Source organism: Mustela putorius, unplaced genomic scaffold (assembly GCF_011764305.1).
Source record: "Mustela putorius furo isolate JIRA1106 unplaced genomic scaffold, ASM1176430v1.1 tig00000095_pilon_pilon_pilon, whole genome shotgun sequence".
Lineage (NCBI taxonomy): Eukaryota > Metazoa > Chordata > Mammalia > Carnivora > Mustelidae > Mustela > Mustela putorius.
In genome coordinates, this window is record NW_025421280.1 from 23076764 (window position 1) to 23092812 (window position 16049).

A 16049-nucleotide genomic window follows, 5' to 3' on the forward strand; every position below is an offset into this window, starting at 1 on the left:
GTCCGGGCTGGCGTGCTGGGCTCCTGCATCCCGGGCAGGTTCGGTACCATCCCGGCCTTGAACCTGTGGGGAGCTGGGCATGCGCGTCCTCGATCCCCGCGTGAAGGGCGGGCCTGCGGGGTACAAAACCGGCTGGTAGGCGACTGGGCATGCGTGGTCGGAGGCCGGGCCCTCTTCTGTTGGGGTAGGGCCTACTCGTTCTGGGGCGGGGCCTGCCGGGAGTTGGAGCGGCGTCTCCGCGGCTCGAGGAGGGGCGGGGCCGAGGGGCGGGGCCTCGAGTGGCCCGAGGTGGCCCGGCTGCTGGGTCGGAAACCGCACAGTCCGACTCATCAAGTCCAGGTTATGGCGTCCCCACGGGAATTGACCCAGAACCCCTTGAAGAAGATCTGGATGCCGTACAGCAATGGGCGGCCCGCTCTGCACGCCTGCCAGCGCCGTGGTGAGGCGGGCTCCGTGGAGAAGGGCAGGGTGGTGCCCGGGGATGGGTGGATCAGGCGGCCTGGGCCAGGAACAGGTGGAGAACCGAGAACAGGTGAAGCTGCCGTGGCTGATGGTAGGGGAGCAGGAACCGGTCGAGAGCCGGGCACAGGTGTGGCAGAGCAGGGGGCGGAGGCAGATATGTGGCCATGTCTCCCCTCGCTAAGGACTAGGTCTGGCTACCATCACCTCCAGGAGGCGCCGGCCGCTCTCACCCGAGTCTCTAACCACCAAGTCAGGCCTGGGGAGGATTCGGAACCTCCCCCTACCATTCACTTCAGGCCAGAGAGCGTGAACCGTGTCTGAGCTATGTTGGCCTTATGGAAATCGCTTGACCTCTCTGAGCCCAGAACTTTCAGAGGCCCAAAGGTGCGCCAGTCCTCCAGTGAGAGGAAGGTGGCCCCTTGGCCTTAACTACGCACCTCTGGGGCTGAAACCAAGCTTTGGGAAGAAGTTCAGGGAAGTGCAGTTGTGTTGAGGATGAAGAAGGTGGGAACACTGTCTCATATAAACCTGTCTTTGTGTCCATGGGGTACGTGCACCCCGCAGGGTTGTGGGGGAATGGTAACGTTAGAGGGGGAAACGCCCAGGAGACATGCTGACATTCGTGGGTTTGTTAAGGGGCTCGCCTTTCCTGGGATCCCAATGTTTAATCCACTTTACTTGACTTGCTGCTTGTCCTTAAGAGAGTCTGCAACCTCCTATTGCCAAGAAAAACAAAGGGGTTTTTTGTTTGTTTTTTTAGGAGTAGCAAACATTATTATGAATTTACAAGTTGTCAAGGACCTCAGAGAACATCTCGTCCAACTTGGGTAACAGATACAGAAATGGAGATCAGGAGATTGTGCGATGTGCTAAGGTCTCTCTGTACTCCTTGACCTCTGCTTGGGCATGATGAGGGAGGAGAGAGTGTTCTGTTCTTGTTTGGCTTTGAGGCCAGCCTGGAGGCCTTGGCTTTGACCAAGATGTAAGTCCTATGGGTGGGCTGTGTGTGTCTCTTACTACACTAGGTCCTGTTAGGGGGTGGCCATGGTTTTGACCAGGCATTCTGGTGGGTCATGGCTCTGACCATGATCTAGGTCTTGGAAGGATTCTTAGGTGATGATCAGGCTCTTTGGCCTGGGGCCATGGCTTTCCAGTCAATACTTGGTCCTGAGAGGCAATGGTGACTGCCTAGCCAGCCCTCCTTCCAGGCTTTTCTATGGAGGGGCCAAGGCCAAGGCCCCTTGCCCTTGTGCTTCTAGCCAGTCTGTGTTGTCCTAATGAGGGGGTGGCCACTGTTATTACATAAAGGGCAAGAAGTCAGAACCTGGGCTTTGAAGAGCCACATTGTTGCTCAGCTGTGTGACCTTGGGCAAGGAGCTGACACTCCTTGCTAGGCCACGGGTTCCTCATCTGTGGGATGGAGACAGTCATTGTCCCTGATCCCAGGAGCTGCTGTGAGCCTCTTCAAGGGGAGATGCTTGGTAAGTGGTGGCAGGTGGTGCTGTCATTTCGTCACCATCCTTCTTTGCTTCTCAGTACCTCAGAGTCAGGAACTGAAGCATCAGCTGTGAGCCAACCCCCATTCCAGATGGCAAAGATGCTGAGGCTCAGTGGGGAGGGGCCTGTGTTTCTCCAAGCTCCAAGGATGCGGTGAAAATATGGCTCTGGCCTGAGCACAGGGGCTTGTGTGTGGCCCTGTCTCAGGCTGTTACAGTAGGTGAGATTCTGGACTGGCCCAGCACAGGAGGGCTTCCTGGAGGAGGAGGCACCTAAGAAACCAAAGATGAGACCTGCAGATTGTATGGGGATTTGGGCCCCGGGTGAAGGTCCCTGAGTTCACAGCGGAGAGTAAGCCATGAGTGAACATGGAACCTGTCTGGGCAGAAGCCACAGTCCCCAGAGCCTGTGCATGTAGCCATGTAGCATTTTACCTCCTGCGTAGTAATTTATAACTTGGTGGAAGACCCCAAGGACGGGTGGGGGATGGGTGGAAGTTGACCTGATCAGAGGCTGTACAGAGAAGAGGCTGTAGAGGCCCATGGCTGGTCTGTGCTGTACAGTCAGTTATCTTTGGGTGCCTAGTCCCTGGCCTCTGAGGGCACCAGAGGCTGCTTGACTGTGCCTCTTCTACCCCTACTCTCCGTTAGCAATTCTTTTTCCTTTGGGGAAATTCAGGCTACACATGAGGGCGTGGAACCTGTTACCTTTCTTCATCACTGACCCCTCACCTCAGCCCTGGAGGAGCACTGGGGACAGGTGGGGCAGGGGCTGAAGAAAGGACTCAGAACATGGCAGAAAGAATGGCACTTGAGATAGCTTTTTTGGCAATAAGGTAGCAAGAACTTCTTGGCTAAGGACATGACTGGAATCGGCACAGGACAACAGGGGAGATGACTTTCTGTCCCCTCTGAACAAGACAGTTGTGCCAGATTGCTTTCTTTTAAAGAGTTCTTCCTTCCCCAGCTTGGCCCAAGGAGACATGCTCAGGAGCAGGTACAGTTTTGGAACCTTCTTTAGGGCTTGCAGCGGCCCCTGAGGTGGTCTACCAGAAAGTCATCACAGGATAGCACCAGCCTTGTCTCGGGCCCCTTGATTCCTAGGGCTCTTGCGGCCCTAAGCAAATTTATAGGAAAAGGAACCAGTGAAGTACGTTGATTGGACATGTCTGCAAATCTCCTTGGGCACATAAGCCTCATGTTCTGCTGTCTAATTGCCCAGTGCTGAGGCTCTCGAGGGGCCCAGAACCCCAGCTTCCCTGGTGCTTATGCTCTCTGTTCAGGCCTGGTAGTGTGTTCCCTCTTGTGGGCCTCAGTTAGTAATTCCTCTTCTGCTAGCTTGCTTATGTTTTGCTGTTGTAAGCAGAGCTATTGCAAATACACGTGTACTTTGAGCTTTCTTTGGGTCATTTCCTTGGGAGCTTATCTTGAGGAACGGTGTTGTTAGGTGATTTATTGCTTTTGCTCCCAGCCCTGGTGGACCGCCCTACCCGCCTTCTGCAGTTGGCCGTGCAGGGGGCCGGGGAGGGGATCCTGTCACCACACACTGGGGGAGGAGGCCAGGGCTGTCTCTGAGAAGATAGGAGATGTGAAGAGGGGGTGTAGAACCCCACTCCTGAAGGCCTGGGAGAGCCCTTCAGGGAACAGTGGGAAGGAGGGAAGCTGTCTGGGTGTGCAGTCTCCCCTACCACCCTGTGCTTAGCGGCCGACTCACTGCACTTTGCTTGCTTGCGAGCCCTGGCCAGCTGTTGTGCAAACAGCACAGGCCCCAGTGTCACTGGCCCTCAGGACACAGGGCCTTGCTTAACTTGCTTTTCTCTCACCTTAGCCAATGCTGAGGTTTTTCTGCAAGTTCCTGCTTGCTCACTGTCAGCCTGTATTCTGTGGGATCCTGTCCTTCCCTTGCCTGAGGCTTAAGGTTTAGGTCACATCTGTCCAAAGGTCATGTCCAGTCCAGGAGCGCTGCAGCCCCCACTGGCAAGCAGGGCCTTTTGGTTCTCTGTGGGACCTGCCTGGAGACGGACAGATGCCTCTGCGCCCTAGGTCCCAAGGGCAGTGGATGCTGAGGTGCCCCTGCATCTCAGGGTGGGGCAGGTGGCTCTGGCTTCCCAGATACACTCTGGCTTTTACCTGGAGATAGAGCGGGGCCTCACTGAGCGATTCTCATCCCATTTGACAGGTGAGGACACCAAAGCTCAGAATTGCCAGTCATTGTCAGAGTCCAGATGGGAACCCAGACCTGACTCCTGAGCCCCAAACGGGGCTGCCCCTGGGGCCTCTGTGCTCCAACTCCAGTGAGGGGTAGGGCCAGCAAGCTGTCCAAGAAGGGCTGCCAGGAGACGGCATTTGCAGAGCCCCGGGGGCAAAAGAGGGACAGTGACAGGTCCCCACATGGGCCACCTGTCTGTCTGCTGTGGTTTCACATGGCCTATGTGCTGGGGACGGTGAAAGGGAAGCTTTCTAAGGTTTCTGTGGTGAGGCCACACTGAAAGCTGAGCTGGATCACGTGAGGCTGGTAGTTCTGCTGTCCTGGTGTCTGTCCCAGTGGGCCAGGGTTTGGGGATGCTGTGTCCAGACCCGTCCCCACCTCTGGCCTCGGCAACTTCTTGGGGTGGGGGGCGCTGACCAGCCGGCATGTGGGATGGTGGCAGGTGAGCTGTGCGAGGGACAGTCCTCGTGGACATTGGTCTGGGTCTCTGGTCTCAGCCCCGTGGCACTCACCCTGGGGAATTTCAAGATGCTGCTCCCCCTCTTCACCCCACAGTTTTTGAGCAGCAACTCTGTGCCAGATTGCATGATCCTGAACGGCTCCGGCGCTGCAGGGCTGCTCTCTCTCCAAGTGGTCAGGTGCAGGGGGCAGACCCATGGGTGGGGTGACCAGGATTGAGGGAGTGTGCCAGGGTACCATGGAGGTGGCTAGGAGGCAGGGCTCCCTGAAGAAGCAGCTTTTGAGCCGGGCTTTGTACCAGATGAGGCAAAATTCCCAGCGGGGAGGATAAGCAGTGGAACTGTGCTGGCAGGAATGCTGAAAAGGTTAAGTGCGGCCGGGTGCGGATTCCGGGATGACAGGTGGGCGTTGACTGTCTCCCAGCCTTTGTCTTTGTCTGCCTGTTCATTCAGGGGCGGGGCAGGTCCAGCTTTATATCTGCAGTACCCATCAGGATAAGGGGCTGAGGAGATTCTGCTGCAACTGCTGGAGCCCAGACAGGCCTGGGCAGCAGGGTTATGCCAGTGGTGGCTGACACCAGGGTCTTAAGGCCAGGAGGCCTGGCGGGCCCATCTGATGTCCTGTGGCAGGAGCAGAGGGAGGGGCCCACTGGGAGGTGTCCCAGCCCTTATCTGACGCTGCCTCCTTGCCTTTCAGTTTGCATGACCAACTGCCCAACGCTCATTGTCATGGTCGGCCTGCCCGCCCGGGGCAAGACCTACATCTCTAAGAAGCTGACTCGCTACCTGAACTGGATTGGTGTGCCCACCCGAGGTGAGACTTGGCCTGGGATTCCAAGGGGGTCTGGGGGCTTTGTGGGGGAGGGGAGGGGAAGAGAGAAGGCTGGCCTGGGGTGGGTCAAGGTCAAAACTGGGGAGGGCTGCTGCTGTGTGAAAGCTGAGCCTTTCTTTCCCCCAGAATTCAACGTTGGCCAGTATCGCCGGGACATGGTCAAGACGTACAAGTCTTTTGAGTTTTTCCTTCCAGACAATGAAGAGGGCCTGAAGATCAGGAAGTGAGTGTGTACGTGTGTAATTATGTGTGTTTACATAGAAGACCTTGGAGCCCAGATGCCCAGCTGCTCCTGAGCCTTGGCCTTGCTCTGCCCCACTGGGCTATGACAGGGTTGGTCTTCTGATCTCTCAGGGTGTGGTGGGGTTGGGGATATGGGGACAATAGGCAAGGCTATAGGGCCTCTTTTTTTTAAGATTTTATTTCTTTTTTAGACAGAGAGAAAGAGAGAGAGCATGGACAGTGGGGAGGGGCAGAGGGAGAAGGAGCAGCAGACTCCCTGCTGAGCAAGGAGCCGGAGGTGGGGCTCAATCCCAGAACTCTAAGATCAGGACCTAAGCCGAAGGCCGACCCTTAACCTACTGAGCCACCCAGGTGCCCCAGGGTGGCACCTTGGCGGCTGGCCCTCCCTGGGATTTATGAAACCTTAGTAAGGACATCCTATGGGAGGGGAAGATGGGGCTTCAGAGAGATTGAGGAGACCTAGGACAGGTCATGGGCAGGCTGCAGAGACCTCTCACTTGCTTACCCCAAGCCCTCCACTGGCATGGCCTCTGATAAGGATGGGAGCCTGAGTGGGTGCGGGGACACAGGCCTCCGCGATGGGGCAGAGTGGGGGAGGGACCACCTTCTGGCACAGAGGGGGAAGGATTGGGCCCAGAACCATACCCTTCCTACCTGATAAACTGTATATTTGGAGGATATTTGACATTTGCTTAGCATGTTCTTGGCATGTGTAGGACAGGCCTCGGCTTTGCTTTCAAGTGGCTCAGACTTCACCCTCCTGTTCTCATTCATGAGATGGGAATTTGCAGACCTCCTCCCTTCCCCGCCCCATTCACACTCGAACCAAGAACACCAACTGGTGGTCTGGGGATCTGTGCTCTTTTTGGCAGGTGTCAGCTGAGGGATCAAGAAGTCTCCTTACCGTTGCTTGGGGTTCAGCCATTGTGCTAGCGCATTTAGCAGAGGCTGGCCCAGCTCTAGTGACCTCCCCAAATCAAGCAGAGCTCCAGGCCAGAAGCTCTGCGTTTGTGGCCTAGGCCTGGATACTAGGCTGCCTGCTCGGTCTCTGGCCACCAGGGGGCAAGAGCTCCCCACTGTGGGGCATGGCCCTGGTGCAGCAGCACCAGGGAAGGGGAAGGGGAGTCTGTTGTTCAGGCCTGTGGCCCAATTGTGGGTGAAACTGGGGGCAGACTCTTGTGACCCAGACAAAAGGGAGGGGACTGGTATTTGCACTCCCACTTGTATGTTGGGCGCATGCTGCCCGTTGTCACTCCTCCTGCCCATTTTACAGGTGAGGAAACTGAGGCTCAGGAGTCTCACATGAGATAACACATTTCTGCCCAGAGCCCAGACTTGAATCTAAGCCCACACCACTGAAGACTTCCGTGTCCATCTTTCTAGTGTTACCCAGTTAGTAGGTCAGAGGTTGTATCCAGTGCCAGTTCTGCAACAACTTCAAGCTGTGGGCACCCACTAGCTGGTTTGTCTTCTCCTGCGTGGGGGCCGGTGGTGTCACCTCACTCTCCCAGATGGGGAGGCATGGTCTGAAAGTGATGGTGTTGCTTGGGATCACGCAGGGTTTGAATCTGAAGCCAGAGTGTCTGTGGGAAGAATAAGGGAGCTGGCCCTGCCAGGGCCCACCAGTAATTCAGCTCAGGCCTCCTGAAGGTAGGAGTATTGGGATTAACTCAGAGGGGGAAACGCTGACTTGGAGAGTTTGGGGAGCTAGGGTAGGGTGGCCCAGATGGAACAGAGGCCCCAGTGGGAGAAGCTGGGGGTGGTTCACTGGTGCCTCCCTGCAGGCAGGCCCTCTGGCTATTCCTGGAAACCCTCTCTCCTGGATCTGAAGGCTAGCTCTGGCCCCTGGGCTTCAGGACCATTTCCTAATAACCAGCCCAAAATGCCCACAGGTACATGGCAACACAGAAGGATCAGACTTTTTAAAATGGGAAGCCTGAGAAGGGAAGGCTAGACTGTCCAGAGGCCTGGGTGACCCCAACATGTTGTTGAGGTCCCTGGGGATACACAACGTTGATGTCTGTCCCTGACACCGGGCACCATGGAAGGTCCAGGGAAGGCATACAGTCACGTGTGCACACGCAGGTCACGTGAACACACGTGCCATCGGGCACACTTAGTCTCCTACCATACATGAGCCTGTGTGCACATACGCCCATGGGCACATGCTTGTGCATCTAACAATCCTATTCAGGTCTGTCTTGACACGGTCCACCTGGAGTTAGCATCAGTCTGCACAGGGGAAGGGCTCAGTCCCACAAGACCGTCCCTGCTTCACACCCACACCCCCATACGCTCAGGCTCCCGGGCTGTTGGTCCCACGTCTCCACTGGAGCCCCGAGATCCCCCTCACTGGGTGTTGCCTCAGCCAGAGCAACCTGCCAATCTTAGTCCAGGATCCAGGGCATTCACAGAGCTGGCCAGAAATGGCTTCAGCAGTGCGTTGCCCAGACTCTCAGAATTCAGAGTTTTTCTTGGCAGAAGAAAGCTCTTTTGTGTTTTTAAAGATTTTATTTATTTATTTGACAGAGAGAGAAAGAGAGAGAGCACAAGTACACAGGCAGGCAGAGGGAGAAGGGGAAGCAGATTACCCGCTGAGCCGAGAGCTTGATGTGGGGCTCAATCCCAGGACACTGAGACCATGACCTGAGCCAAAAGCAGAGGCTTAACCCACTGAGCCACCCAGGGGCCCCAGAAGAAAGCTCTTTAAAGTTTTAACCAAAAGACCGGCTGGGGTGCAAAAAGGTCACAAAGAGGCATAGGAGCAGAACTGCTTCTGGGGACCTGGACTCAGCTGTGCCACCAAGTTGCCCCTAACCCCAGCAGCCGGCCCCCTGCTCTGCCTGGCCTGTGCCTTCATGCTCAGGCCCTGGGGCCTGGCTGGTGAAAGGCCCTACAGCTCCGTCCTTGGATGTGCTGCAGGTTTGTGTACCAAATCCGAAGATCAAACAAATGGAAGAACTTTCTAACTTTCTAACTTTACTCTTGCATCAAGAAAGTGTAGGTAGGGGCACCTGGGTGGCTCATATGGTTAAGCGTCTGCCTTCGGATCAGGTCATGGTCCCAGGGTCCTGGGATTGAGCCCCGTATCGGGCTCTCTGCTTAGCGGGGAGCCTGCTTCCCCACCCCCACCCCCAGCTCTCTGCCTGCCTCTCTGCCTACTTGTGATCTCTCTCTCTCTGTCAAATAAATAAATAAAATCTTTGGGGGAAAAAAAAGTGCAGGTAATAGATAAAAGGCTCGAGTGATCTGCCTGTCTCCAGACATTAGAGGAGAAAAGGATAGTATGAGGAAGACCTTATGTATGGCAGCCCATTTCGCAGCAATAAACCAAAAGGCTGAGATGTTCTGAAGGCGATATAGTTGATGGTTAGTCATGGGGAAGATTTCGTCTTCCAGAGGGTCCGTGGACATAGGTGCAAGAGGCAGAGACACAGCACCCTCCTCCATAAGAGTTTCACATATTTGCTCTTCCAGGAAAGCAAATGGAATATTAAGTATAATGTCGCCCTGGGGGCCAGCAACACCAGCCCCCAGCACTCACACACAAGGAATCATCTGGTTTTAAAAGTGCTTATTTTGGGGCTGCCTGGGTGGCTCAGTCGGTTAAGCATCTGCCTCCAGCTCAGGTCATGATCCCTGAGTCCTGGGATCGAGTCCCACGTTGGGCTGCCTGCTCAGCTGAGCGTCTGCTTTTCCCTCTGCCTCTCGGTTTCCCTCTGCCTGCTGCTCCCCCTGCTTGTGCTCTCTCTCTCTGTCAAATAAATAAATTCATTAAATCTTAAAATTATATATATATCCCCAGTGGCCAGGAGCACATAGCCTTCGGGTTATAGGAGCAGAGTTAGCAAAAGTACTGAAAAGGACCTCAAGGAGAAAGAGACCTTGAGAAGGGTAGGGGCCCCAGGGACTGGGCCCTTCCTGGTCAGGGTAGGATGTGTCATGTTCTGTGGCCCTCTAGGGCTGACCCTGTGTTTTCTCTTCTGAAGGCAGTGTGCACTGGCAGCCCTCCGTGACGTCCGGCGGTTCCTCAGTGAGGAGGGGGGACATGTGGCGGTGAGTGGGACATCCCCATGTCTTCTGGGAATGACGTGGGAAGCCTGCCTACATCCACCCTTTTGCTTGTCAGGTACCTGGCAGGGAGGGGAGGGTATATGTGGCTACAGCAGCCTCTGGCTGCCAGGCCCTGAGAGGAAGTCTACAGTCGCCATACAGAAGGAAGCCGCAGGCTGGATGTGTGCTGGGGATTTCCCTCTGGACTTGTGGTTGCATTTGACCTAGTAGGTCTCCCTTCTGGATACTCAAATTGTCGGTCACCACATGGGGTGATTGCGTTACCTAAGTCTTGATTAAGTGTGATTTCTGCTGGGCTGGAGAGAATCCTGCCGCGCATTTAGTGGCTGTTCCTGGAACCTGCTGAATCCTGGGTAATGGAATTCCAACAATGTGCTAGCCCCTCCCGTCAGAGGGATGGGTGGGGCCAGCTTGAGCCTGGGCGTCTATAGGAAAGGCCCCTCTCCTCACCCTATGCAGGAGAACACAGGAACTGCTTTTTCCTTCCTTTTTCCTCTTGGAGGTGTGGTTCCTGCAGCTCTTAATCCCAGCTCCACCTGACTCAGTCCCCTTCTTGGTCTCAGGAGTTCCCACGTCCTGGCTCCCCAGTTGAAGCCCTGCTCTTGGCCCCCGTGTCTTCTTTTTCCTTGACTCACTGACTTGTTTTGTTGGAGCTCGTCCTCCAGTAGCTTCCCAAGGAAGGTACTTGGGAATTACCTTGCATGAGATCTTGCTTGTCTGGCAATGGCTTTTCATCCTCCTGTCTGATGGTTGGGTTTAGGTGGGAAGTATTTTTTCCTTTAGAATTTCCACAGCATCGCTCTGTTGTAGAGTTGGCTTCTAGAGTAGTGTGGAAAAGCCTCATGGCGTTCTGATTTGCTGATCTTCCCAAAAGTTTTGTCTCTTGGGGCTGCTCATGCCCTTTTCTCTGGGGAGGACTTGACGGCTTTGTGGTCTCCTCCATTGTGCTGGGTCCCAGGGCCACCCTTTCTAATGTGAAACTCTTTTCTAACAGGTCAGGGAAAATGTCATATTGCTTTAATAAACCACCCCCACCGGTTTCTGACAGTTGATTTTCTGCTCCACTCCCAATTTTCTGAGCTGCTTTTTCGAGAACTCCTGGTGGTTTCATGCTGGACCCGAGCCCCAGTTATCTTTTTTTTCTCTCCCGATTTCCTACCTCTGTCACTTGTGGTCTATTTTCAGGGAGACTTTCTTAACATTACTGTACAAGTATCCAGTTGAATTTTTTTTTTTTAAGATTTTATTTATTTATTTGTCAGAGACAGAGGGAGAGAAAGCGAGTGAGCGCAGGCAGACAGAGAGGCAGGCAGAGGCAGAGGGAGAAACAGGCTCCCTGCCAAGCAAGGAGCCCGATGTGGTACTCGATCGCAGGACCCTGGGATCATGACCTGAGCCGAAGGCAGCTGCTTAACCAACTGAGCCACCCAGGCGTCCCTATCCAGTTGAATTTTTAAGGAATTTCTGTGATCATATTTTAATCTCTAAATTCTACATTTCTTATCTTTGAGTGTTCCAGTTTTTTAGAACTCTGTTTCTGTTTCAGGGTTCTTACAGTATTTTGTATCTCTCTTTAGATAATAGTTGTAAGGGTTTTTTTTTTGTTGTTGTTGTTGTTTGACATTTCTTTCTGTTCCCTGTCCCATCTTCATTTTTTCACAGTTCGTTTTATTCTTTTCTATGTAGTCTCTGTTTTTCACGTTGAGGTTTTGCTGGAGCATCCCATGAGCCCTGGTTGAATGCCCTCTTAAAAAAATGATGCTCAGGGGGCGCCTGGGTGGCTCAGTGGATTAAAGCCTCTGACTTCGGCTCGGGTCGTGATCCCAGGGTCCTGGGATTGAGCCCCACATCAGGCTCTCTGCTCAGCGGCAAGCCTGCTTCTCCCCTCTAACTCTGCCTGCCTCTCTGCCTACTTGTGATCTCTCTCTGTCAAATAAATAAATAAATAAAATCTTTAAAAAAAAAAAAATGATGCTCAGGACACCCAGTGGCTCAGTTGGTTGGATGTGTCTACTTTTGGCTCAGGTCATAATCCCAGGGTCCTGGGATCAAGCCCCATATCAGACTCCTTGCTATGTGGGGAGCCTGCTTCTTCTCCTGCCTGACACTCTCCCTGCTTGTGCTCACCTTCTCTCTCTCTCTGACAAATAAACAAGTAAAAAAATATATTTTTTTTAAATGATGCCTTAAAACCTGGTTTTAGACATGCGAGTGAATGGGTCACTCCTGAGGGCACATGGACAGGTCCCAGCGGTTCACAAGGAGGCCCAGGCGGGTCAGCCTGGCTGGACAAGGCAGGGAGAGGGCCTGGGGCGCCACCTGCTCTTAGTTTCACCACTAGGCAGTCCCCCCTGTTTCCACTGCACACTTGTCCCTTTTCCCTGGGTCCCTTTCCTGATGCTCCCCATTCCATTCAGGTGGGTGTGCTCTGCTGGCTGAGGGCTTGTGTTTGTTTTTCTCCGTTTCTCTAAGTTAGTCCCCAGAATTCTGCTAACATCTCTCCTGTTCTCTTTCTTCTTCTTTTCCCGTCTTTGCGGAGTCTCAGGGTAGAGTGACGATAAACGGGGATTCCACACTCCATGTTTAACTGGTTTTACAGGAAGTCCTGTTGGCCAAGCACGGATTGAGTGCCTGCCGGGAGCACAGGCACCCACTCCTTCCAGCTTCCTTGAGGCGTGTTCCTCAAGGAAGGGGAGGCCTGGCCCAGGCCCTGCAGAGACTGGCCAGGCAGGTGGCCTGGGCACCAGCTGGTCCCTGTGAGAAAAATGGTCCCTGTGCAGCTGCTGTTGGCTGGCCTCCCACCTCCCTCGCTCTGGGGCCAGAGTCCGAGTTAACCCTGGTTTGGTCCTAGGTTTTTGATGCAACGAATACCACCCGAGAACGGAGAGCGACCATCTTTAATTTTGGGGAGCAGAATGGCTACAAGGTAAGGCGTCTTTGGTCCACCTCCTCGGTTGGGTTCGGACCCTCCAGGTCCCTGTCACAGCCTCCTGATGTGTGCGGGGGTCAGGCAGGTGGGCTTCTGGGTGGATGTGGGGTATAGGGGTTACTATTTCCTCTCCGCCTGGGCTTTTCTTTCCAGGGAAGTGGGTGTCTTGTGGGAGGGTTCTGGGTAGGGTAGCACCTAGTTTGGTTTGGGGCTTCTCGAGCCTGTCCCCACCCCAGAAGAAGGGCTCTGGGGTCAGCCTGGCCCTCAGGGAGGTGGGAGCTCCGTGGAGCCAGGCCCAGTGCGCTGAATGTGTCTGTGGTTCCTTCCCTCCTGCCCGGCCTCGTCCTTGCTGTAGACCTTTTTTGTGGAGTCCATCTGTGTGGACCCTGAGGTCATAGCTGCTAACATCGTGGTGAGTGGTGTCTCTGACCTTGTGGGGGATCGTAGTGCAGCGGAGGTGGCGTGGGACAGCGAAGTCCATCTGCGGTTTTGGACCAGTGCCTAGGCCGGCCTGGCTTTGGGCTTCTTGAGCTTTGGGTGTGGCAGGGGAAGGCTGTACAACGCCAGGTCAGGTGATTGGAGACTCTCCCATGCAGCGGGCCCTGTAGCTGGGGGGCGTGCACTCTTGTTCCCTCCTCTTGCCTTCCCCTCCCTTTCCCCATCGTCATTCCCTGGACAGTGGGAGAGGAACTTCAGCCTCTGCAGGTAGGGAGTGGGGGGTAGGAAGCGATGTTTATATTTTGAAAGAGAAAGAGATTTGACATCTCTCCCCTACACCCTATCTCCTTATCCAAGGAATGAACATCTGGGTTGGGGGAGATGGTTCAGCTGGGAAGGGGCTTCCAGGCCCTTCGCCCCTGTGGCCTCACCTCCCGCTGTGGCACAAAGATGAGGACTCCCCCCTTCAGCTGCCCTGTAGTAGTCTGCCGGCACGAGTGTGGAAATGAAGACCGGGGGACTGCTGGACTCTTCCTAACGGAAGAGTCTCCTGGGGTCGGTCTCCAGCCTCATGCCCCCATCCTTGTCCTGGCCTCTGGCTCAGCATCCCCTCACCCCCCGCCCAGCATCCTCCTTGGTCTCTGGCCCTGCCTGGCCTCTAGCCCTCATGTGTCCTTGCTCTGTGCCTGGTCCTACAGCAAGTGAAACTGGGCAGCCCTGACTACGTGAACCACGACAGTGACGAGGCCACAGAAGATTTCATGCGGCGCATTGAGTGCTATGAGAACTCGTATGAGTCACTGGATGAGGACCTGGACAGGTGAGTGAGGCGAACACTGTGTTCTGCAGCTATGATGGGTGGTGGGCGGGGGTCCTGCTCGGCTGCCTCCTTGTGACTCGCCGGCGTGGTGGCTAAAGGGTGGCCCCAACAGGCAGAGATGGTCTGGCCTTGTTCTTCCCTTTGGGCAGAAATTGTGGGCCAGGGACGCCTAGGTGGCTCAGTGGATTAAGCCTCTGCCTTTGGCTCAGGTCATGATCCCAGGGTCCTGGGATCAAGCCCCACATCGGGCTCTCTGCTCAGCGGGGAGCCTGCTTCCCCCCCTCTCTCTGCCTGCTGCTCTGCCTACTTGTGATCTCTGTCTGTCAAATAAATAAATAAATAAATAAATAGAGGTGACTTGCAGAACTCCTATTATCTTATGTGAGGCTCTGCAAGTCAGAATTTTCTGTTATTCCATTCGACTCTTGATCTCAGGGTCTTAAGTTCAAGCCCTGTATTGGGCATAGAGCTTGCTAAAAAGAAAGGAAGGGGGGCACCTGGGTGGCTCAGTGGGTTAAAGCCTCTGCCTTCGGCTCAGGTCATGGTCTCAGGGTCCTGGGATAGAGCTCCACATCGGGCTCTGTGCTCAGCGGGGAGCCTGCTTCCTCCTCTCTCCCTGCCTACCTCTCTGACTACTTGTAATCTATGTCTGTCAAATAAATAAATAAAATCTTTTTTAAAAAATAAAAAAATAAAAAGAAAGGAGGGAGGGAGAAAGGAAGAAAAAAGGGAGAAAGAATTTTCTGCTATTCTCTTATAAAATCAAGCCTAATTTCTGTGTGAAGGGCCTTCCCGCAGGGCATTTGCAAACATTTCATGTTCTGTGAGTGCACAGTTTGTGTTTTGAGGCGGTGGGGGTGGGGGGAGCGCCCAGATCCTGTCTACATACAGCTGGCAGTGGCCTGTGCTGGTTAGCTCCACAGACTCCTTCTGGAATGGCAAACACAGCAAAAGTAAGTGTTGGGTGGGGAAGGGTCTTCAGACCCGCAAGGGGCATGCAGTTAAGGCTCTTACAGTAGCAAACTCTATCTGTAAAGGGTCAGGTAGCAAATATTTTAGGCTTTGGGAACAGTCTCTGTTGAGGTATTTAACTCTGCCATTGTAGTGCAACGGAGACATAGACAATATGTCAATAAATGGGCATGACTCCTATTCCAATAAAACTTTATTTACAAAAACGGGCTGTGGGCCGAATTTGACTTGTTGGCCATTGTTCACCAACTTCTGTGTAATAGCCTAGTGGGGGCCGCGGGTAAGTCAGTAACACCGTGGCCCCTGGTAAAGTATTGCATAGTCGCAGATCATAGGCAAGACACAGGCGACAGGGTAAGTTGTGCAGCATTACCTGAACGTCTGGGATATAAACGTGGGCATGGGTCCTGTATGATCATAGGAGAACATCTCGTGCGTACAAACCAGGGGGAACAGGCGCCTGGAAGAGAGATGATTTCTGGGAGTCTTTACAGAACAGTTCCTGCACTGACTGAGCGTCTGTGGCCAGCCCAGGCCAGTCGGCACCCACTGCCTGGGCCTCTGTGGTTTTTTGTGTTTCTCCAGTCACCCCAAAACAGTGGTTCTTGTGATTCTGTGACCTGACTGCACGAGAGGGGCTTAGCCAGATGGAGCGCTCCTGTCGGATTCCTCAGTTGATGCTGCTGCTGTTTTTATTGGTGTTTGTGTAACAACCCTAAATCTAAACGCAGGCCCTCAGGCCAGACAGTGAGAACTCAGCTAAGAACCTTCAGACGGCCTTCCCAGGCCAACCCAGAGCACGATGCCCGAGAAACCCTGCCTTTCCTCCTGCTGTCTCCCCAACACCCAGCAAACATAAACAGACGAGTGAGTGGGTTCTCCCAGCCGCCCCGCTGCCCAGCCTGAGCGAGCAAGGGAAGCAGCTGAGCTGGGGTACAGGAGCAGGCTTCCTGGGGGAAGGAGAGGCAGGTCCAGGAGTGGCTGGCCAGGGGAGCGGAGGTGAAGAAGGTTTGCCAGCTACCTCAAGGTCAGGCCTGGAAAAAACTCTCTCTTCTTCACCTTACAGACTGTGCGTTAAGAGCTCAGAGGTAGGCAAGTGGGGCCTGGGGGCCACAG

At 54.4% G+C, this 16049-nt stretch overlaps 1 protein-coding gene across 4 annotated transcripts in view; it reads left to right on the plus strand.

Annotated features, from left to right (window-relative positions):
• PFKFB4 (6-phosphofructo-2-kinase/fructose-2,6-biphosphatase 4) overlaps positions 1-16049 on the plus strand; it is a 33425-nt gene that overhangs the window by 3375 nt on the left and 14001 nt on the right. For 2 of the 4 annotated variants that reach the window (XR_006606862.1, XM_045080315.1), the window contains exons 2-7: positions 5323-5439; positions 5584-5680; positions 9690-9756; positions 12626-12700; positions 13059-13115; positions 13840-13961. Coding sequence is in view for 2 of the 4 variants with exons in the window: in XM_045080315.1 (XP_044936250.1) it covers positions 5323-5439; positions 5584-5680; positions 9690-9756; positions 12626-12700; positions 13059-13115; positions 13840-13961 (535 nt within the window). In the remaining 2 variants the exon portion in view is untranslated. Of the gene's footprint in view, positions 1-245; positions 440-5322; positions 5440-5583; positions 5681-9689; positions 9757-12625; positions 12701-13058; positions 13116-13839; positions 13962-16049 lie in introns of those variants that run through there. The other 2 variants (XM_045080314.1, XR_006606861.1) reach the window with 2 other exon arrangements.